At 44.7% G+C, this 22,636-nt stretch overlaps 1 protein-coding gene and 1 pseudogene across 2 annotated transcripts in view; both read right to left on the bottom strand.

Annotated features, from left to right (window-relative positions):
- The window catches only part of LOC143956391 (uncharacterized), a 221,053-nt pseudogene that overhangs the window by 53,413 nt on the left and 145,004 nt on the right, over positions 1–22,636 (bottom strand). Inside the window, exon 6 of the transcript XR_013269903.1 lies at positions 4,882–4,979. The product of XR_013269903.1 is annotated as an uncharacterized LOC143956391 (transcript). The remainder of the gene's footprint in view (positions 1–4,881; positions 4,980–22,636) is intronic.
- LOC143956199 (uncharacterized) overlaps positions 2,028–22,636 on the bottom strand; it is a 56,723-nt gene continuing 36,114 nt past the window's right edge. The window contains 1 exon segment of the mRNA XM_077466357.1: positions 2,028–3,476. Within this exon segment, the coding sequence (XP_077322483.1) occupies positions 2,161–3,476 (1,316 nt within the window). The 3' untranslated portion in view covers positions 2,028–2,160.

Genomic DNA, 22,636 nt, shown 5'->3' with positions numbered 1-22,636 from the left:
TGGGGTTCAGGGGGGCCCTTCATGGTTTCTTGCATCGGGGCCCTGAAGGTTCTAGTTAGGCCACTGGCAGTAGGGTTTACATGGATGTCCTCCCGTGATCACGCTGCGGTGCGCTCTGTCCTTTGGCCTCAGCTGATCACAGATCGGCGTAAAGGGCCAATCACAGTGGCCCTTTACCACGTGATCAGCGGAGTCCAATGACAGCTGATTACGGATGTCAACACAAGCCGGTTATCGGGTTTTTACTCCTCATCCTGACAGCGCGAGGAGAGAAAACTGGAGCCAATAACCAGTTTATGTTAAAGGAACATCAGCACAGATTATCATTTTCCTGATTATCAGTGGAGTTCCACCAGTGCTGCCAATCAGTTCCCAGCAGTGCTGCCAATCCATGCTCATCAGTCCCAGCCTCATCAGAGCACATCAGTGAAGGAGAAAAATTGCCCATTTGCAAAATTTTATAAAAAACTACTAAAAAAATGTTTTGTTACAGTTTGTTTGCAAACTGGTTAAAGTCAAAGGCCAGATTTGGCAATACTCGCCTGTCCAAACCTCTTGCAGCTGCTGCAGAAGGTAGTCGTTTATTTTGTGGCAGTATTAGTACTGCCACTAAAAGACAACACTCCCTGGTGTGTGGGCCGCAAGCATCTTTGGTTGCTAGGGCGCAGGCAGCTGACAGCATCCTAACAACCAAGGATCCTGCTTGTCTACAGGCTTTTTATGAAATTTGTAAAAAAAAGCCAACGGCCATTCCGGGTGATGTTGTTGACTAAACGTGGGTAATACCATATTTGGTCATTAACCTCTTCAGCCCCGGAAGAATTGATCCCCTTCCTGACCAGAGCACTTTTTCCGATTTCGGCACTGTGCTACTATAACTGACAATTGTCGTGCAACGTTGCACCCAAACAAAATTGATGTCCTTTTTTTCCCCACAAACAGAGATTTCTTTTGGTGGTATTTGATCACTTCTGCGGGTTTTATTTTTTTGCACTATAAACAAAAAAAAGTGTAAATTTTGAAAAAAACAAACAATTTTTTTTACTTTTTACTATAATAAATATCACCCAAAAATAAATAAAATAAATGTTTTTCCTCAGTTTAGGCTGATATGTATTCTTCTACGTATTTTTGGTAAAAAAAATAAAAATAAAATTGCAATAATCTTATATTGATTGGTTTATGCAAAAGTTGCAGCGTCTACAAAATAGGGAATAGATTTATGGCATTTTTTTATTATATTTTTTTTTTTTTTATTAGCAGAGATCTGCGATTTTATTATGACTGCGACATTATGGCGGGCCATTGTCATTCATACAGCGATCAGTGCTATAAAAAGGCATTGATTACTGTGTAAATGACACTGGCAGGGAAGGGGTTAAACACTAAGGGGCGATCAAGGGGTTAGGTGTGTCCTAGGGAGGGATTCTAACTGTGGGGGGGGATGGGCTACCACTGACATGACAGCGATCACCACTCCCGATGACAGGGAGCAGTGATCTCTGTCATGTCACAGGGCAGAACGGGGAAATGCCTTGTTTACAGACATCTCCCTGTTCTGCAGCTTCGTGACACGATCGTCAGGACACCAGTGGACATCAAGTCCGTGGGTCCCGCGGGCACATTGAAGCTGTACACGGCGGGCGCAAGCGCCTGCTAGCCCCAGCAATTAAAGGGGACGTGCAGGTACGCCCATTTGCCCACCGCTGCCATTGCGCTGACGTATATCGGCGTGCGGCGGTCGGCAAGTGGTTAACGTCAGGTGAGGCTGTCTGAATACACTGATCTGAAGCCCCTGCATTTTATTGTCTGTGTATTGCTGCCATTGCTTGATTCTTGCTCATGTACTAATACAGTTGTCACAAGTAAAGTCACAACTGCTCGTTTTTTTGCATTATGTGTTGTGTTATGTGTTGTCATTATTGTTAATGTATACCAGTCAAAGACCAAACCCTGATTTATCGACCAATATATAGAAAAACAAAATGCTATTATACTACATTAAAAAAAAAAAGACTACAATTCAATTCCCTTAAAATCCTTTTTTTATTCGTACAAAGACTGAACACATGTGATGGTAGTTTAAAGCACACCAGACTGATGGATTCCTAATTCAACATTTGTCATTTGTGGAAGAAGTCAATGAAAGGTTGTGTATCATCAACGACATTCACCCGTGTGAGTTCTCTGGTGTCCAATAAAGTCTTCTGTCTGAGAAAAACATTTCCCGCACTCTGTACATGAATAAGGATGCTCATCCGTGTGAATTCTCTGGTGTACAATAAGATCTTCTTTCTGAGTAAAACATTTCCCGCACTCCGTACATTAATGAGGACGCTTCTCAGTGTGAATTCTCTGGTGTCTAACAAGGTGATCTTTCTTGGTGAAGGATTTTCCACACTCTGTACAGAAAAAAGGACGCTCGCCCGTATGAATTCTCTGGTGTTTAACAAGATGATCTTTCTTAGTGAAGGATTTTCCGCACTCTGAACATTGATAAGGGCGCTCACCCCTGTGAATCCTCTGGTGTGTAACAAAGTCTCCTTTCTGAGAAAAAAATAGACCACACTCCGTACATGAATAAGGGCGCTCACGTGTGTGGATTTCCTGGTGTCTAACAAGGGTTACTTTCTGAGAAAAACATTTCCCGCACTCTGTACATGAATAAGGGTACTCACCCACATGAATTCTCTGGTGTACAATAAGATCTCCTTTCTGATAAAAACATTTCCCGCAATCCGTACATGAATAAGGGCGCTCACCCGTGTGAATCCTCTGGTGTCTAACAAGGTGATCTTTCTTAGTGAAGGATTTTCCACACTCTGAACATAAATAAGGACGCTCACCCGTGTGAATTCTCTGGTGTCTAACAAGGTGATCTTTTTTAGTGAAGAATTTTCCGCAGTCTGAACATGAATAAGGGCGCTCACCCATGTGCATTTTCTGGTGTCTAACAAAGTCTCCTTTCTGAGAAAATCCTTTCCCGCACTCTGTACATGAATAAAGGTGCTCACCTGTGTGAATCATCTCGTGTTTCACAAAGTCTCCTTTCTGAGAAAAACATTTCCCGCACTCAATACATGAATAAGGGTACTCACCCACGTGAATTCTCTGGTGTACAAGAAGCTGTCCTTTGTCAGTAAAACATCTCCCGCACTCTGAACATGAGAATAGATTCTGACCTCCATGAACTCCTTCATGGGATAAGGAAGATTCCTTGGGATTAGATGGATCTGTTGACCTATCTACAGTGTGAGATTTTAAATGGATATTTCCAATCATAGTATGTGATTGATGAGAAGATTCCCCCTGATCAGAGGGATCCATTGATGTCTCCGGACAGGAAGGTCTGTGATGTATATTTTGTGTATTTGGATTTCCTCCTGGAGGATCCTGTGTGATGACATTATCTTCTGACTTACAATCAGCAGATAATAGAAGACGTCTCTCCGAGGAATTCCTGACATCACATCCATCTGTTGGAAAACAAGGTTTAAATGTCAGTATTTCACAAATAACCTAGAGCTTTATATTGAGGAATGGAGATGGACCTTTCATATGGTGTACAGTATCTCCTCCTCATTTGTTGGGAACATGACGTTATATTGGGGAATGGAGATGGACCTTTCATATGGTGTACAGTATCTCCTCCTCATTTGCTCGAAACATGATGTCCTATTGACTAGCAGCAATGGTCCTTTTTAATATGATATAAAGTAGCTACCCTTCTTTTGTTGGAAACATGATGTTATATCTAGGAACAAAGACGGCCTGATTTTCCCTTCTGAGTTGCTATAATCATGGAACTATTCTGAATATTGCCTGCCAGCAAAGTAAAAGTGATCATTACTGACTAAAGGGTAGTCAGAGAATTGAGAGCAGTTGAGGACCCCGATTCCTGCATCCCTGGCTGATGAAACTCAGCAAACTTTCCTGTGCAAAGCCTCTTCACTACAAAAAGGTAACGCAGAATAAAAATAAATAGAGTTATTTTAAAACTCAATACCATGGCACACATTTTTATGAATGGGTGGCAAAATGCAGGCCACATCATTTAGTAATAGGTAGGTTGTCCCAACTTGGTGGTCTACCATTTATAATTTAGATTCATCTTATATAAGGATGCAAAGATTCACTTATCTCAAGGTTTTGCCCAAACCTGTTGCTTTTAAAAGTAAAATTAAGCTATAACTTATTTCTTCCATAGTGTCACTTACCTGTGTTGATAGGTAGAGAAATTTCATCCTGTTCACTTTTTATAACCATCTCAACCTCCTCCGTGGACGGCTGATCACCCCCCACATATATCTCTACTTCTTCCTCTTTAACCTCAGCTTTTATATTAATCCGTTCTTCATCCTAAACCCCAAATTAATAGAGAACCTTTTATTAAAGCTGCATTCAAGGCAGATAAAAGAGACAAGTGAATATGCAGCTCTGCATTCATTAATCCTTCCTTAAGACCAGTAGGTGTCACTGACTTACAGCTGAGAAAATGTAGGTCTCCTGCCAATTTCCTGTGAGCCCAGAGGAGCAGTGACACAACCTCTGAAGGCTCGTCATCATGCCAGCCTGGACTCACAGGATCTAAGAGCAGAACCATGTCATTCAACACATGCCCATTGCTAACAGGAACACAAGAAGAAAAAGGACCCATGATGTCACATGACTAGGCCACAAACCCCACCGAAGAAGAGTGTGAATATTGATAAAAACAATCTAAAATGAAAGGTGCTCCAAGGGAGAATTGGAAATGGGAGGGGGGAGTAGAGGCAACATTTTAGATGTAGAAGTAAAGGTTAAATCAAGAGAATACATAGACATACGTCATCTCACAAAGTTCAGAATCACTTCTGTGTTATTTACACCAAGTCCACCTACCTGATGATGGTGGGGGATGGTGTGACCTTCCTGTGTGGAATCCCGGGAACACAGAGGACGGGGACATCTCTCTGGTGGGTTCCCATTACTGGATCCATCTGTAGGAAACACACACACTGACTGAATACATTGTTTCTATGTGTTTATCAGATGATGGGGGATCTAGGTGGACCCTCCGTACTGCTCTCTCCTTTACAATAAAGTCTCCTCTTACCCGGTGATGTGAGGGGCGGCTGATTGTCCATCATGACGTCCTTGTAGAGATCCTTGTGTCCTTCTAAATACTCCCACTCCTCCATGGAGAAATAGACAGTGACATCCTGACACCTTATAGGAACCTGACACACACAATGATACAGTCACCATCCAGACACATCCCTTGTCTGTTACTGGATAATGTCCCAGAATTCCCACCACCACCCACCTCGCCTGTCAGCAGCTCGGTGATCTTGTTGGTGACTTCTAGAATCTTCTCATCATTGTTTCTCTTGGGTTTCAGCAAATGAGGTGAAGGCACTGTGATGGTTAAATGGTCACCAGACTTCACCGAAAGAATACTCTGCATTGAAAGTACAACAATGTCATTCCCAGAATCATGCAATGCACTATTCCCAACACACACAAGTGGATGCTGAAGGGACCACCGGCTGGAACAGTGAATAGTCAATGAGAGAAATGTCACCAGCACACCATGGATCTCCAGAATGGGTCCAAAGGTTTATTCAGCGATCACATAGTTACAGCAAATAGCAATGTTTCTGAGTCATGCTGGACCCCTTCATCGTCACATTCCCGATGAAAGAGTCCTGCGTGACTCTGAAACATTGCTATTTGCTGTAAAAATGTGATTTCTGAATAAAGCATTGACCCATTCTGGAGATCCATGGTGTGCTGGTGACATTTCTCATTCTCCCAGAATCCTCCCCACCTCTCCGTTCAGGTCTGTGTATTATTAATAGAGATAAGAGTGATGTCATGTGACCTCCCAGAATCCTCCTCACCTCTCCGGTCAGCAGGTAGATGATCTCCAGGGTGAGGTTCAATATCCTCTCAGTCATGTAACTCCGATCCTCCTCCATCCTCATTAGTGACATCATGTGATCCAATACGAAAATCTGATCTCTGTAGACAGATATTATAGTGGCCTCATTAATCATTATAACTAGGGTTGCACCGAAACCACTTTTTTAAGACCGCGTACAAGTACCGATACTTTTTTCCAGGTACTCGCTGATACCGATTACCGATACTTTTAAGTGACAGTTTTCAAAGCACAATACAGACTAACGATATCTTCTTTATAATTATGAAGAACTGTAACTGACACTGATGAGGAGGCCCTAATATGCAGCAGCGCTAATGAGTACTGATAGGCGGCACTGACTGATGGGCACTGATATGCGGCACTGATGGCTGGCACTGATAGGTGGCAGTTGTATGGGGCACTGATGGCTGGCACTGATATGTGGCACTTATGGTCACTAATAGGTTGCACTTATGGGTGGCAATGGTAGGCAGTGGCACTGAAAATAACGCAGCACTAAAATCAAATCAAAGAGTGAGCTGTACACTGCAACGCCCATCTTGATACACCCTGCACTCAGCCTCAGTAAGCCTAGTCAGAATGCAGCAGAGGACATCTTGTTACACCCAGCCCATATAGTATATGGGCTGGGTGTAACAAGATGTCCGCTGCGTGAATGCAGGCTACTGAGGCCGAGTGCAGGGTGTACCAAGATGGGCGTTGCTGTGTACAGCCTCTGACGGAGACTCGGACTGTCATTTCCGTTAACGATTCTGATGGCCCGGTCACCAATGGATGCACGGCTACACACGGCCTGTACTGCGACCCACAACCCTGCCCACAGGCTTACCTTCTTCCACTGCAAGGATCATGCCTGGGTCTCACCATGCCTGGACCCGCGCTCCGCCTTCTCCCACCCACTCCGCCCCTCCACTGACTTCCAGGATGCAGGTATCGGGCGAAGCATCGGGAGCATTTGCCTGAGTACAAGTACTCGGGGGAAATACTCGGTATCGGCGCCGATACCGATACTAGTATCGGTGCAACCCTAATTATAACACACAGACAAGTGAAGATTAATTTTAAAGGCTAAGTACACCTTTGGAGCATGTTACATGTTAAACCCGTGTTTAGGGTGTAACATGTAACATGCTCAAAGGTTCCCTTTCTTGTTAAAGTCATTGGAGGGTCCTCTCCTTGCACCCACTGTCTTCTTTCAAAATGAGTGTGGCTTTGCAGGGATTAGCTCACAGCCATTCATTCACATCTGTCTGTGAATAAGGAAATGACGAGCCCTGTCTTCCACAATGGCAGACAGCTATAGTTCTGAATAAACCCGTGAGGGTGCTGATGAGTGCTGTCTTAGTTCATTGACATTTATGCTCTTTTCACTGAAAGCCTGTATGGTAGTACGGGCAGAAAGCAGCAGTAAGTGTCCGCAGGAGCCTGAAATTGCAGTTATGATCTGCTGATCATGGGTACAAACCATTGCAGGCTAGATTAATGCACTTTTTTTATGGGTGTACTGGGTGCAAATATAAAGTAATATCTTATTACCTCCTCTGCTGGCAGTTCCAGCAATGTCTCCTTTCTACTTCCTCCCGCCTCAACTCTCACTTGGACAGAACTTCCTTTTTTTTGAACCTTACATCACTTCCTGTTTACATATTACCTCACTTCCTGTCTAAATGTCATGGCTTCCTGCAAGTGACATCACTTCCTCCTTGTTTTTGGTACTACTTCCTGGTTCTGATGTCTGAGTATGCTTTTCTGTCTGTGCTCCACCATGAATTGTCTCCATATAATGAGAAAAGATCTCCACCTTGACAGCAATGTCATTAACCCCTTCCTGCCTAAGCCTTTTTCTGACATTTGTTGCTTAAAAATTAAAAACCGTATTGTTTGCTAGAAAATTACTTATAATCCCCAAACATTATATATATACATATATATATATATATATATATATATATATATATATATATATATATATATATATATATTAATTTTTTTTATTTATTTTTTAACAGAGAACTTATATAATAACATGGCGGTCCTTGCAATATTTTATGTCACACAATATTTGTGCAGCGGTCTTTCAAACGCAATTGTTTTGGAAAAAATACGCTTTTATGAATTTAAAAAAAACTGTAAAGTTAGCCCAATTTTTTTTTTCTATAATGTGAAAGATATTATGCTGAGTAAATAGATACCTTTCACGTCATGCTTTAAAATTGCGCACTCTCGTAGAATGGCAACAAACTACGGTACTTAAAAATCTCCATAGGCAACGCTTTCAAATTTTCTACAGGTTACATGTTTAGAGTTACAGAGGAGGTCTAGTGCTAGAATAATTGCTCTCGCTCTAACGATCACAGCGATGCCTGACATGTGTGGTTTGAAAACCGTTTACATTTGCGGTCGCGACTTATGCATGCGGTTGCTTCTGACACCCGATTTCGGGGGGGATGGGGTGCTTTAAATATTTTTTTTTCTTACTTATTTTTATTTTTTATTTTTACATTGACCCTTTGAAAAATAATTCTGATTCTTTTTTTGCTGTCAGAAGGAATGTAAACATCCCTTGTGACGGTAATAGACATGTGACAGGTGCTCTTTACCCCAAATCCCTCCTTTTGCACTTAAAAGTAACAAAAACCCCAAGTTTGGCTGTTTTGAATGCTGTCATATTTTTTTTTATATTTGGCGCCATTAAAGTGGGGTGCCCCCTAAAAATTTTTTTTTTTTAAAGTCAGCAGTAGGGATGAGCCGAACACCCCCCGGTTCGGTTCGCACCAGAACTTGCGAACGACCCCCGCGTTCGGTACGAACGTTAGAACCCCATTGAAGTCTATGGGACTCGAACGTTCGAAATGGAAAGTGCTAATTTTAACGGCTAATATGCAAGATAGTGTCCTAAAAAGGGTTTGGGGACCTGCCTCCTGCCTCAGGGGACATGGGTCACTGCAAAAAAAAGTTTTAAAAACTGCCGTTTTGGCGGGAGCACTGATTTTAATGACGATTAAAGTGAAAAAAAAAAGTGAAATATTCCTTTAAATATGGTGCCTGGGGGGTGTCTGTAGTATGCCTGTGAAGTGCCACGTGTTTCCCGTGTTTAGAACAGTCCCTGCACAAAATGACATTAAACGGAAATAACACCATTTAAAACTGCTTGCGGTTTTAATGTTATATCTGGTTCCTGCAATATGGTTGAAAATCATTGAGAAACATGGCATGGGTAGCCCTCCCTGCCCATTACCAGCCTATTTGGGTCTTGTACGCATATTAAGGGGAACCCCGTACCCATATTAAAAAAAGGAAATGCGTGTGGCCCCCAGGCCCTATATACTCAGAACAGCAGTATACGGGCGGTGCAAACAAGACAGGGACTGTGTAGGTTTGTTGTGTTAAGTTGAATCTGTTTGTCATTTTCAACCGGTACATTTTTAAAGTGTAGCTCCAGTCAAAAAAACGATTTTTAAGCTTTTTGGAAAACATAGGGAAGGGTTATCACCCCTGTATAATTTGTTTTGTCGTCCATCTTTTTTCATCTCACTTGCTGCTGTCTCCTTGCGTTTGCAAGTAGGAGATGTTTGTAAGTTGGATGTTTGAAAGTAGGGGCCTGCCCTATATTATAGCGGTATGTACTGGGTACAGAGCACACAGACAGCACGCACTATCTCCTAACACTACTGACTGCAAGCTCTATTATTAACCACTTGACCACTGGGCACTTAAACACCCTTAATAACCAGACCAATTTTCAGCTTTCGGTGCCCTCACATTTTGAATGACAATTACTCAGTCACTTAGTCATGCAACACTGGACCTATAGGAAATGTTTGTCCTTTTTTCACACAAATAGAGCTTTCTTTTGGTGGTATTTAATCACTGCTGGGTTTTTTATTTTTTGTGCTACAAAAGAAAAAAAGACCGAAAATTCTGCGAAAAAATGAATTTTTCTTCGTTTCTGTTATAAAATTTAGCAGATTAGTCATTTTTTCTTCATAAATTTTGGCCAAAATTCATACTACTACATATCTTTGGTAAAAATAAGTACAAATTGGTGGATATTATTTGGTCTTTGTGAAAGTTATAGAGTCCACAAGCTATGGTGCCAATATCTGAAAATTGATCACACCTGAAGTACTGACGGCCTATTTCCTTTTTTTTTTTTTTACACAAAATTGTCATATTATCAGGTTCTTTCACACACACAGCATATGCATACCACAAATTACACCCCAAAACACATTCTGCTATTACTCCCGAGTACTGCGATACCACATGTGTGAGACTTTTACACAGCGTGGCCACATACAGAGGCCCAACATGCAGGGAGCGCCATCAGGCGTTCTGGAGCACCCAGGCCAATTCTGACATTTCTCTCCTACATGTAAAAATCATCATTTATTTGCTAGAAAATTACAGAGAACCCCAAAACATTATATATATATATATTTTTTTAGCAAAGACCCTGGAGAATACAATGGTGGTCGTTGCAAATTTTTATCTCACACGGTATTTGCACAGCAATTTTTCAAACGCGTTTTTTGGGGGGAAAAACAGTTTTGTGCTTAAAAAACAAACAAAAAAAACAGTAAAGTTAGCCCAATGTTTGCATAAAGTGAAAGATGAAGTTATGCTGAGTAAATAGATATCAAACATGTCACTCTTCAAAATTGCACATGCCCGTGGAATGGCGCCAAACGTCGCTACTTAAAAAATCCCCATAGGCGACGCTTTAAATTTTTTTTTACTGGTTACATGTTTTGAGTTGCAGAGGAGGTCTAGGACTAGAATTATTGCTCTCGCTCTAACATTCTCGGCGATACCTCACATGTGTGGCACATGCGAGCACATGGGGACATGGGCGCTTTAATTTTAATTTTATTTTTTTATTGTTCATTTTACTTTATTTATTTTAGTTTGACATTTTTTTCCCCAAAAATATATTTTTGATCACTTTTATTCCTATTACAAGAAATGTAAACATCCCTTGTAATAGGAATATGGGGTGACAGGTCCTCTTTACAGTGAAATCTGGGGGGTCAATATGACCCCACATCTCACCTCTAGGCTGGGAAGCCTGAAATAAAAAATAGAAAAAAGATTCTGGCTTTGATCGTACTGGCGAGTTGGTAGAAGCACCGGAGGGCGGTGAGGGGTGGGGGGCGTCTATGGCTGGGTATTTCAGGGTATCACCGAGTATGGCTGGGTATCTCTGAGTATGGCTGGGTATGGCAATTTATGGCAGGGTATTACAGAGTATTGGCGGGGTATTGGCGGGGTACTACAGAGTAATAGCAGGGTACTGCAGAGTATTGGGGGGTACTACAGAGTAATGGCAGGGTACTGCAGAGTATTGGGGGTACTGCAGAGTAATGGCGGGTACTGCAGAGTAATGGCGGGTACTGCAGAGTATTGGGGGGTACTGCAGAGTAATGGGGGTTACTGCAGAGTAATGGGGGTTACTGCAGAGTAATGGGGGGTACTGCAGAGTAATGGCAGGGTAGTGCAGAGTAATGGGGGGTACTGCACTGCAGAGTAATGGCAGGGTACTTCAGAGTAATGGCGGGGTACTGCACTGCAGAGTAATGGCGGGGTACTGCAGAGTAATGGCGGGGTACTGCAGAGTAATGGCAGGGTACTGCAGAGTATGCACTGGTATTGCAGAGTATTGGCAGGGAATTGAGGGGTTAAATTCGGTGAGCAGCGATGTGGGTACTGCAGATGCAGCCCACATCGCTGCTGACACCGATCTCTTTCCCCTCCGCTGTACCGATCGGTACAGAGAGGGGAGGGAGGAACCGGCGTCATAACATGACGCCGGTTTGTTTCCAAGTGATCACTCCGTCATTTGACGGAGCAATCACGTGGTAAACGGCCGCTATGAGCGGCCGTTTACCGTGATCCGTGATGCGCCGGGTCCTGTGGACCCGGCGGTCACAGATGCTCTCGAGTGCGCGCACCTCGGGGCACGCGAGAGCAGAATTCTGGAAGGCCTCTCAGAGTTAAACAACCGCCCTGAAGCCGTTAATCGGCAATGGGCAGTTGTTAAGTGGTTAAAGCTAGATCACTAGCTATATAGGTGAGGTGAATATAGTGGTGTATACTGCAGTCAGGGCACAGACAACAACCACTACACAGCAGCAAGATAGGAAATCAGCCAAAAACGATTGGTGTGTACTGTGTTGAAGGTACACAGAACACCCACTGCTTCAGGTGCTAAGTAACACACTACACGAGGCCGCCTCAAAGGCGGCCTTATATAGTGTGGGGCGTGCACTACACAGCCTGAGCTATGATTGGCCACAGGCAGGATGCCTGTGGCCAATCATGGCTCTCCTCGCTGCCGGCGCTGCGATTGGCCAAGCATGCGGGGTCACAGTGCATGCTTGGCCAATCATGGGGCAGCAATGCACTGCGCCACCGCAGTGCATTGTGGTCCGCGCGCGCGTCACTCGAATTTTGACGCGAACGGCCCAAACGTTCGGAATTCGCCGAACGGCCGAACAGCCAATGTTCGAGTCGAACGTATGTTCGACTCGAACACGAAGCTCATCCCTAGTCAGCAGCTACAAATACTGCAGCTGCTGATTTTTAATAATTGGACACTCACCTGTCCCAGGATCCAGCGATGGGGGGGAACGAAGCCCCCCCCCTCATTCTCCGCTCTGCTCGCGACTCTGGCATTCTCACTGTGGGCACCCGGCTGTGGCTTCACAGCCAGGCACCCACTGCACATGCGCGAGCGGCGCAGGGCGCCTTGATACGCCACACAGTCATCTGGGACACTTGACAGGTCCCAGGTGACTGTGTGGTGTGAGGGGAAGTGATGTCACCAGCCCAGGCATTGAAGAAGGCAGACTACGAGGGACCCCCTAGCAACAGGCATTTAGAGGTGAGTAAAAACATTTTTTTTTCCTATTGTATTTATTTTTTATTAATTTTAAGCTATTTTATTTTTTTTGGTGGCAACACCACTTTAAGTCTTTTGTAGACCGGATGTGACCCTCCCGCTGCTTGGGATAACAGCCAAGCGGCTTCTTAGCCGCATCAGTTGTTATCCAAAGAAAGCCAACTGCCGGCTCTATAAAAATGGTACAGGTGTGATGCGTGCAGCTGCATGCATCATCCCAGTACAACCCCTTTATAACGGAGTCCCGGCCAAATATTTTGTTTTTAAATTAATCCGAGCATTATTTATTTTTTAAATTGCGTCATTTCCTGTCAGGAAATAACACGATTTTTGATCACAGTACTGCCCACAGACTCAGGCGAGGGAGGAAGTGACGAAAAGCTCCGCGGACCAGGAAGTGGCTAGCCTAGATTAAGGCTTACCTGTAGGTCCAAGAAATATCTCCTAAACCTATACGGTTTAGGGGATATTTACCCGAAGACAGCCACCGCTGTCTACGGCGCATGCGCCGTAGACAGCGGCACGCAGTCGCACTGGGCAGGCCGCAGATCGCAGCGATATGCCGCGAGTGTCGGCTCCCGTGTGCATGCACGGGAGTGACGTCATCGCTGCTCCAGCGAATCACAGCGCCGGAGCAGCAAGACCCACCAAGAAGATGGACGCTCGGAACTACAGGGGACAGCGGTGACTTCGCTTTCAGTATGTGAATATTATAAGATAACACTGCACTGGTTTAAAAAAAAATAAAAACCACCAGATCCTGTATTAAATTACAGGTAAAAGCACAGAAAAATTAAGTATGGTAATTACTTGTCATGTTTTTCCATAAAATGTATTTTTTCCTCCCGTGCATTGTGTGTTTGTATGTCTGTAATGCCGCGCACACACAACCGGACTTTTCGACAGACTAGGTCCGACAGAACGAATCCGCCGGACAATTTGATCGTGCGTGGGCTTCATCGGACCTTTGCTGTCTAAAAATCAGACGGACTTTAGATTTAAAACATGTTTTAAATCTTTCTGACGGACTTGAGTCCGGTCGAAAAATCAGTTAGTCTGTATGCTAGTCCGACAGACAAAAACCAACGCTAGGGCAGCTATTGGCTACTGGCTATGAATTTCCTTATTCTAGTCCGGTCGTACATCATCACATTTGAATCCGTCAGACTTCGGTGTGCTTGTGTGTGTGGCATAGGCCGTTCGTTCGAAAAGTCCATCGGAACTCCACCGAAAGTCAGTCGGGAAGACCGTCGTACCTAGTCCATCAAAAAGTCCGGTCGTGTGTACGTGGCATAAGACTCTCACTTGTTCCTCTGTGATGAAGGAGTAGTCTGTGAGTAGATGGAATACAGCATACATGTGTGGTGTATACACAAGGAAGCTCACTCTACAACACCCAGTATTCAGTGTAATTGAAAAAAAAAATATTATTTTGGCGCAGGTCTTCTTCTCCCATGGGTGTCCTTACTTAAATGTCTAAAGTGATCATAAACAAACAATCACCTTGTAAAACAACACATTCGGTCGAAAACTTAATTGAACAGCAAAACATTTGTGTATAGATCAAAAAAACTACGATAAACACATTTTCTTTCCTTTTTTTTTTTTTACAAGTGATCACATTACCTCTGTTCTCAGCTATATAAGAGTTAGGGGAGGAGAAACAGCAGCACACTTACCTTCCCAGTAAATGACTGTGCGGAAAACTAGAAAACTAACCACGCTTTGCTCTCTTGCTTAGTGTGGTAAGTTTTTAATAGGAAAGCAGAAGGACTGGCAGGAACACCAGGGATTTCAAATAAAGGAAGCAATACAGAGAGAACAGGATATTTTCTCATACAAGAACATGGTACAGCAGCCACATAACAGGAATATGAAATGTTGGGTTTACAAATGCATTCATTTGGGAGGTATGCTACATAATCTTTTATGTCAATGTTGAGGAGAGCAGGGGAAAAGTGCAGAGCAGTGGTAACCAACCTCAATCTACAATTAAGCCTTGGTCACATAGGGCATACTAAAGCATACGCTTTTAAAGGGACATGTTTCCCAGAGTAGGAAGAATCAGTGATGTTGCCCGGGGTGCAGCAGCTGCACAGAAACAGATGTGGCTCCCAAACTGACATCCATGTGGGCAGTAGTGTATTGTGGTTTTGTGCTGCCCTAGAAAATACTAAAATCGGGCACCCCTCATCTAAATTTGTCCCACCCCTTCCTGTTTAAGATCCACCCCTTCATCTGTAAACTCCACCCCTTCCTGTTTGAACTCAACCTCTTCAGAGCAGGGGTGAGAGAGAGAAGGGGGAAGAGGAGGGTGAGAAAGACAGGAGAGGGAAAGAGGTGGGGGAGTGAAGGAAGGGGTGGGGTGAGAGAAAGAAAGAAGGGGGAAGAGGAAGGTGAGAAAGACAGGAGAGGGAAAGAGGTGGGGGGGGTGGAGAAAGAAGGAAGAGGTGGGGTGAGACAGAGAAAGAAGGGGGAAGAGGAGGGTGAGAAAAACAGGAGAGCGAAAGAGATGGGGGGAGAGGGAGGAAGAGGAGGGTGAGAAAGATAGGAGGGGGGAAGGAGTGGGGTGAGAGAGAGAAGGGGGAAGAAGAGGGTGAGAAAGACAGGAGAGGGAAAGAGATGGGGGGAGAGGGAGGAAGAGGAGGGTGAGAAAGATAGGAGGGGGGACGGGGTGGGGTGAGAGAGAGAAGGGGGGAAGAGGAGGGTGAGAAAGACAGGAGAGGGAAAGAGGTGGGGGGAGAGAGAGAGAAGGAAGAGGTGGGGTGAGACAGAGAAAGAAGGGGGAAGAGGAGGGTGAGAAAGATAGGAGGGGGAAAGAGGTGGGGGGAGAGAGAGAAAGAAGGAGGAAGAGGAGGGTAAAACAGGAGAGGGAAAGAGGTGGGGGGAGAGAAAAGGAAGAGGTGGGGTGAGAGAGAGAAAGGAGGAGGGTATGAAAGACAGGAGAGGGAAAGAGGTGGGGGGGAGAGAGAAAGAAGGAGGAAGAGGAGGGTGAGAAAGATAGGAGGGGGGAAGGGGTAGGGTGAAAGAGAGAAGGGGGGAGAGGAGGGTGAGAAAGACAGGAGATGGAAAGAGGTGGGGGAGTGAAGGAAGGGGTGGGGTGAGACAGAGAAAGAAGTGGGAAGAGGAGGGTGAGAAAGATCGGAGGGGGAAAGAGGTGGGGGTAGAGCGAGAAGGAAGAGCTGGGGTGAGAGAGAAATAAGGAGGAAGAAGAGGGTGGGAAAGATAGGAGGGTGAAAGAGGTGGGGGGAGAGAGAGAAAGAAGGGGGAAGAGGAGGGTAAGACAGGAGAGGGAAAGAGGTGGGGGGAGAGAGAAGGAAGAGGTGGGGTGAGAGAGAGAAAGGAGGAGGAAGAGGAGGGTATGAAAGACAGGAGAGGGAAAGAGGTGGGGGGGAGAGAGAAAGAAGGAGGAAGAGGAGGGTGAGAAATATAGGAGGGGGGAAGGGGTGGGGTGAAAGAGAGAAGGGGGAAGGGGAGGGTGAGAAAGACAGGAGAGGGAAAGAGGTGGGGGGAGAGAGAGAAAGAAGGAGGAAGTGGAGGGTGAGAAAGGGAAGGGGTGGGGTGAGAGAGAGAAGGGGCAAGAGGAGGGTGAGAAAGACAGGAGAGGGAAAGAGGTGGGGGAGTGAAGGAAGGGGTGGCGTGAGAGAAAGGAAAGAAGGGGGAAGAGGAAGGTAGGAAAGATAGGAGGGGGAAAGAGGTGGGGGGAGAGAGAGAAAGAAGGGGGAAGAGGAGGGTGAGTAAAACAGGAGAGGGAAAGAGGTGGGGGGAGAGAGAAAGAAGAGGTGGGGTGAGAGAGAGAAAGAAGGGGGAAGAGGAAGGTGAGAAAGACAGGAGAGCGAAAGAGGTTGGGGGAGAGAAGGAAGAGGTGGGGTGGGACAGAGAGGGGAAGAGGAGGGTGAGAAAGACAGGAGAGGGAAAAGAGGTGGGGGGGGCAGGAGGAAGAGGTGGGGTGAGACAGGGAGGGGAAGAGGGGGTGGGGGATAGACTTAGGCAGAGTGATTAATTTTAGTGATTGGAATCATTTGGATCAGTTCAGTGAAATGATTTGAATCACTGAATTGTCAGTTCAGTCTTGTGATACACTCAGTCAGTAAAGTCAGCATATTAGATGTTAAGTAACTTCATTTTGCTGCAATAACTATTCTATAAACTGCAATACAGTAAAATAAAAAACAAATACCTTGAATTATCCAAAAATATTAACATAACCAAAAATACAAATTATGGCTTGTTCTGACGCAACAAAAACATGAAAAAATAAAGTTGAAATGGATCCTGACCTGAACATTGAAAAACATTATTATCTGCTCCTATTTTAAAGCGGAGGTCCACCCTAAAGTGGACCTTCCGCTCATTGGAATCCTACCCCCCTCCGGCGCCACAATTGGCACCTTTCAGGGGGGATAGGGGTGCAGGTACCTGTACAGTACAGGTATCTGCACCCACTTCCGGCATAGCTATCTGCAGAAAGGGGCGTAGATTACGCCCCTTTCCGAAAGTCCCCGGCTGCCTGCTGGGAAACACACAGATCCCAGAGGCAGCGGGACCATCCTTATTGCGCAGCGCGACTCGCGCATGCGCAGTAGGGAACCGGGAAATGAAGCTGAAAGGCTCCACTTCCTGATTCCCACACCCAAGATGGCGGCGGCAGCACCCGAGAGACGATCGAGAGATCGGCTTCGGGGGCCGACATCGCGGGCGCGCTGGGCGTGTAAGTGTCCTTATTTTAAAAGTCAGCAGCTGCAGTATTTGTAGCTGCTGGCTTTTAAAAAAAAAAAATGGCGGAACTCCCGGCGGACTCCCACTTTAAGTAAACATTTAAAAACAGGATTTTTGAAACTTTATTTCTGGAAAGTTGAGAACGTCTTTCATTTATTACATAGTTACATAGTAGGTGAGGTTGAAAAAAGACACAAGTCCATCAAGTCCAACCTATGTGTGTGATTATATCTCGGTATTACATTGTATATCCCTGTATGTTGCGGTCGTTCAGGTGCTTATCTAATAGTTTCTTGAAACTATCGATGCTGCCCGCTGAGGCCACCAACTGTGGAAGGGAATTCCACATCCTTGCCACTTTTACAGTAAAAAACCCTCTACGTAGTTTAAGGTCAAAACTCTTTTCTTCTAATTTTAATGAGCGGCCACGAGTCTTGTTAAACTCCCTTCTGCGAAAAAGTTTTATCCCTATTGTGGGGTCACCAGTCCGGTATTTGCATATTGAGATCATATCCCCTCTCAAGTGTCTCTTCTCCAGAGAGAATAAGTTCAGTGCTCACAACCTTTCCTCATAACTAATATCCTCCAGACCCTTTATTAGCTTTGTTGCCCTTCTTTGTAGTCGCTCCATTTCCAGTACATCCTTCCTGAGGACTGGTGCCCAGAACTGGAGCGCATACTCTAGGTGCAGCCAGACCAGAGTCTTGTAGAGCGGGAGAATTATCGTTTTATCTCTGGAGTGTATCCCCTTTATAATGCCAATATTCTGTTTGCTTTGTTAGCATTGCATGCCATTGCTGAGCGTATCATCTACTAGGACCCCCAGGTCCTTTCCCATCCTAGATTCCCCCAGAGGTTCTCCCCCCAGTGTATAGATTGCGCTCATATTTTTACCACCCAAATGCATTATTTTAAATTTTTCCATATTGAACCTCATTTGCCATGTAGTTACCCACCCCATTCATTTGTTCAGATCTTTTTGCAAGGTTTCCACATCCTGCAGAGAAGTTATTGCCCTGCTTAGCTTAGTATCATCCGCAAATACAGAGATTGAACTGTTTACCCCACCCTCCAGGTCATTTATGATCAAATTAAATAGGATTGGTCCCAGCACATAACCCTGGGGGACCCCACTACCCACCCCTGACCATTCCAAGTACTCGCCATTTATCACCGTCCTCTGAGCTCGCCCCTGGTAGCCAGTTTTAAATCCATGTACTCACCCTATGGTCCATGCCAACGGACCTTATTTCATACAGTAAACGTTTATGGGCAACTGTGTCAAATGCTTTTGCAAAATCCAGATACCCCATGTCTACGGGCCTTCCTTTATCTAGATGGCAACTCACCTCTTCATAGAAGGTTAATAGATTGGTTTGGCAAGAACGATTCTTCATGATTCCATGCTGATTACTGATACCATTCTTGTACTAAAATCTTGTATATAGTCCCTTATTATCCCCTCCAAGAGTTTACATGCTATTGATGTTAGGCTAACTGGTCTGTAATTCCCAGGGATGTATTTTGGGCCCCTTTTTAAATATTGGTGCTACATTGGCTTTTCTCCAACCAGCTGGTACCATTCCAGTCAGTAGACTGTCAGTAAAAATTAGGAACAATGGTCTGGCAATTACTTGACTGAGTTCCCTAAGTACCCTCGGGTGCAAGCCATCTGGTCCCGCTGATTTGTTAATGTTAAGTTTCCCAAGTCTAATTTTAATTCTGTCCTCTGTTAACCATGGAGGTGCTTCCTGTGATGTGTCATGAGGATAAACACTGCAGTTTTGGCTACTGAAGCCCCCTGATTCCCTCGTGAAGACTGAGGAGAAGAATAAATTCAATAGCTCTGCCATCTCACCCATCCTTTGTAACCAGATATCCTTCCTCGTTCTTTATGGGGCCAATATTGTCTGTCCTTCCTTTTTTACTGCTTACATACTTAAAGAATTTCTTGGGATTTTTTTTTTTGCTCTCCTACGCAATATGTCTGTCATGTTCTATCTTGGCTGTCCTTATTGCACCCTTACATTTCTTGTTGCATTCTTTATAAAGTCTGAATGCTGATGATGATCCCTCAACCTTGTATTTTTTGAATGCCTTCTCCTTTGCTTTTATATGAATTTTTACATTGGAGTTAAGCCATCCAGGACTTTTGTTCACTCTTTGAAATTTTTTACCCAATGGGATGCATTGGCTAATGCCCTTATTTAATATGCTCTTAAAGCAAACCCATCTCTCCACTGTGTTCTTTGTTCCTAAGATTTTATCCCAATTTATGCCTTCTAGCAAGGCTCGTAGTTTAGGGAAGTTGGCTCTTTTGAAATTCATTATCTTTGTATTCCCCTTATGTTTCCTATCTGTGTGATTTATACTGAAGCCAATTGACCTATGATTGTTGTTACCTAAATTGCCCCATATTTCCACATCTGTGATCAGATCTGTATTGTTGGTAATCAGTAGATCCAGTAATGCTTTATTTCTAGTTGGTGTGTCTACCATCTGACCCATAAAATTGTCCTGCAAGACATTTACGGTAGGAACTGGTGAGCCTTAGATGAATGCGTGGTTCCCTCCGCCCAGTCTATGTCTGGATAGATAAAATCCCCCATTATGATAACACTTCCCATCCATGCTACTAATCCAAATTGTGATAGGAGATCTGTCTCCCCCTCTGTCTCTCCTCCCTCCCTCAGGTTTGGGGGCCTATAGCATACTCCCAGTATTATTTCCCCCTTAGCTTTATCCCTTTGGAGCTCTACCCATAAGGATTCCACCTCCTCCCTTGCTCCCTTAGTGATGTCATCTCTCACATTCACTTACATTATTCTTGATATGTAGGCATACCCCTCCCCCTTTTTACCCTCTCTATCCTTGCGATAAAGGGTATACCCTTGAATATTTGCCAGCCAATCATGAGAGCTGTTGAACCAGGTCTCTGAAATTCCCACAAAATCCAAATCCTCCTCATACCACAGTATCTCTAGTTCACCCATCTTGTTTGCCAGGCTCCTGGCATTGGTGAACATGCCACGTAGTTTAGACCGGGTTGCATAGTATCCTCTTATTAGGTGTTCTGAGATTGCAACTAGGACTTATTGTTTGCTCATGATTCAATAGAGACTCATTGTGAGCTCTCTAGTCTGTGAGTCATTCATAGATTCAAGAGTCATGTTGCTGGTTCATACATACACAGCTCATTTTAAAATACAGAATGATTGTGTGCTCTCTCTGATTTAGGCTGGGTTCTCATAGTGCTGCGCTCCGTGCAAATCACATGCAATGTCTGTGTGATGCAAATTCAGCCATACAGATATGTATGGCTGAATTCGCATCACATTCAGACCAAAGTCGTGCAGGACCCTTTTTTTGGTCCGCACCAGAATCAGATCGCATGAGTGTTCACACACCCATGCGATCCAATACCTGTCCAACTAGACAGTTCACATTGCTATATGTGAACTGACCTGGGGGTGTCATTAACTTTGTATTGGCACTTCCAGCAGTTCGCAATCGCATAGGGCGAAACTGCCTACGAGTCAGGTGCGATGCGCGAACCGCAGGGTTTCCCGCATTATTGCACCAATGCGAAGCTAGCCTCGCTTAGAGACTTCTCACAGCAGCTCATGATTCTAATGTGCTCTGATGAGTCACTCATAGATTCAAGAGTCATTCTGCTCTGCTGGCTCACAAACTTCATTCTCCGACAGCTCTCCTCCACCATCCACACTACATTCTCCGACAGATCTCCCCCACCAACCACACTACATTCTCAGACAGATCTCCTCCACCATCCACACTACATTCTCCGACAGATCTCCTCCCACCATCCACACTACATTCTCCGACAGCTCTCCTCCCACCATCCACACTACATTCTCCGACAGATCTCCCCCACCAACCACACTACATTCTCAGACAGATCTCCTCCACCAACCACACTACATTCTCCGACAGATCTCCTCCACCATCCACACTACATTCTCCGACAGATCTCCTCCACCATCCACACTACATTCTCCGACAGATCTCCCCCACCAATCACACTACATTCTCCGACAGATCTCCTCCACCATCCACACTACATTCTCCAACAGCTCTCCTCCACCATCCACACTACATTCTCCGACAGATCTCCCCCACCAACCACACTACATTCTCCGACAGATCTCCTCCCACCATCCACACTACATTCTCCGACAGATCTCCTCCACCATCCACACTACATTCTCCGACAGATCTCCCCCACCAACCACACTACATTCTCAGACAGATCTCCTCCACCATCCACACTACATTCTCCGACAGATCTCCTCCACCATCCATACTACATTCTCCGACAGCTCTCCTCCACCATTCACACTACATCCTGGCAGATCTAGCTAGATCCATAAGCACATTTTCAGCATAACCTCAAAAATAACGAGCAGGCCAGTTCTTGTTTCTGCATTTTATTTCCTATGTATTGCTTCCATATATTGTCACAATTGCTGATTTGTGGCTCCATGTATTGTCCTTGTTGATGATGTGTTACCCAGATCCTTATGCACCCGCTGTCACAGTTGCCAGTGTGTTGCGCTCCTACTGGGATATTTTTATGTTGCCTTCTTTCCAAGTATTATGGCCTGTACACACGATCGGACATTCCGACGAAAAAATCCGTTGGATATTTTCTGACAGATTTTGGCCCAAACCCGTCTTGCATACACACGGTCGCATAAAGTTGTCGGAAAATCCGATCGTTCAGAACGATGTGACGTAAACCACGTACGACGGGACTATAAAGAGGCCAGTAGCCAATAGCTTTCAACTCGTAATTTATTCTGAGCATGCATCGCACGTTGTGTGTCGAAATTGTATACACACGATCAGAATTGAAACAATCGGATTTTGTTGTCGGAAAATGTTAGATCCAGATCTCAAACTTTGTGTGTCGGAAATTCCAACGGAAAAAGTTTGATGAAGCCCACACAGGATCGCTATTTCCGACAACACAGTCCAATTGTACATTTTCCGTCGGAAAGGCCGGCCGTGTGTACAGGGCATAAGACTCAGTACTGTTTCATAGGAGGACCATATTACTATAATTGTTT

This window comes from Lithobates pipiens, unplaced genomic scaffold, assembly GCF_037356315.1.
Source record: "Lithobates pipiens isolate NorthernLeopardFrog02 unplaced genomic scaffold, aLitPip1_a1.2 Scaffold_35, whole genome shotgun sequence".
NCBI lineage: Eukaryota > Metazoa > Chordata > Amphibia > Anura > Ranidae > Lithobates > Lithobates pipiens.
The sequence above is the reverse complement of the archived record's forward strand: the minus strand, read 5'-3'. Positions and strand labels throughout refer to the sequence as shown.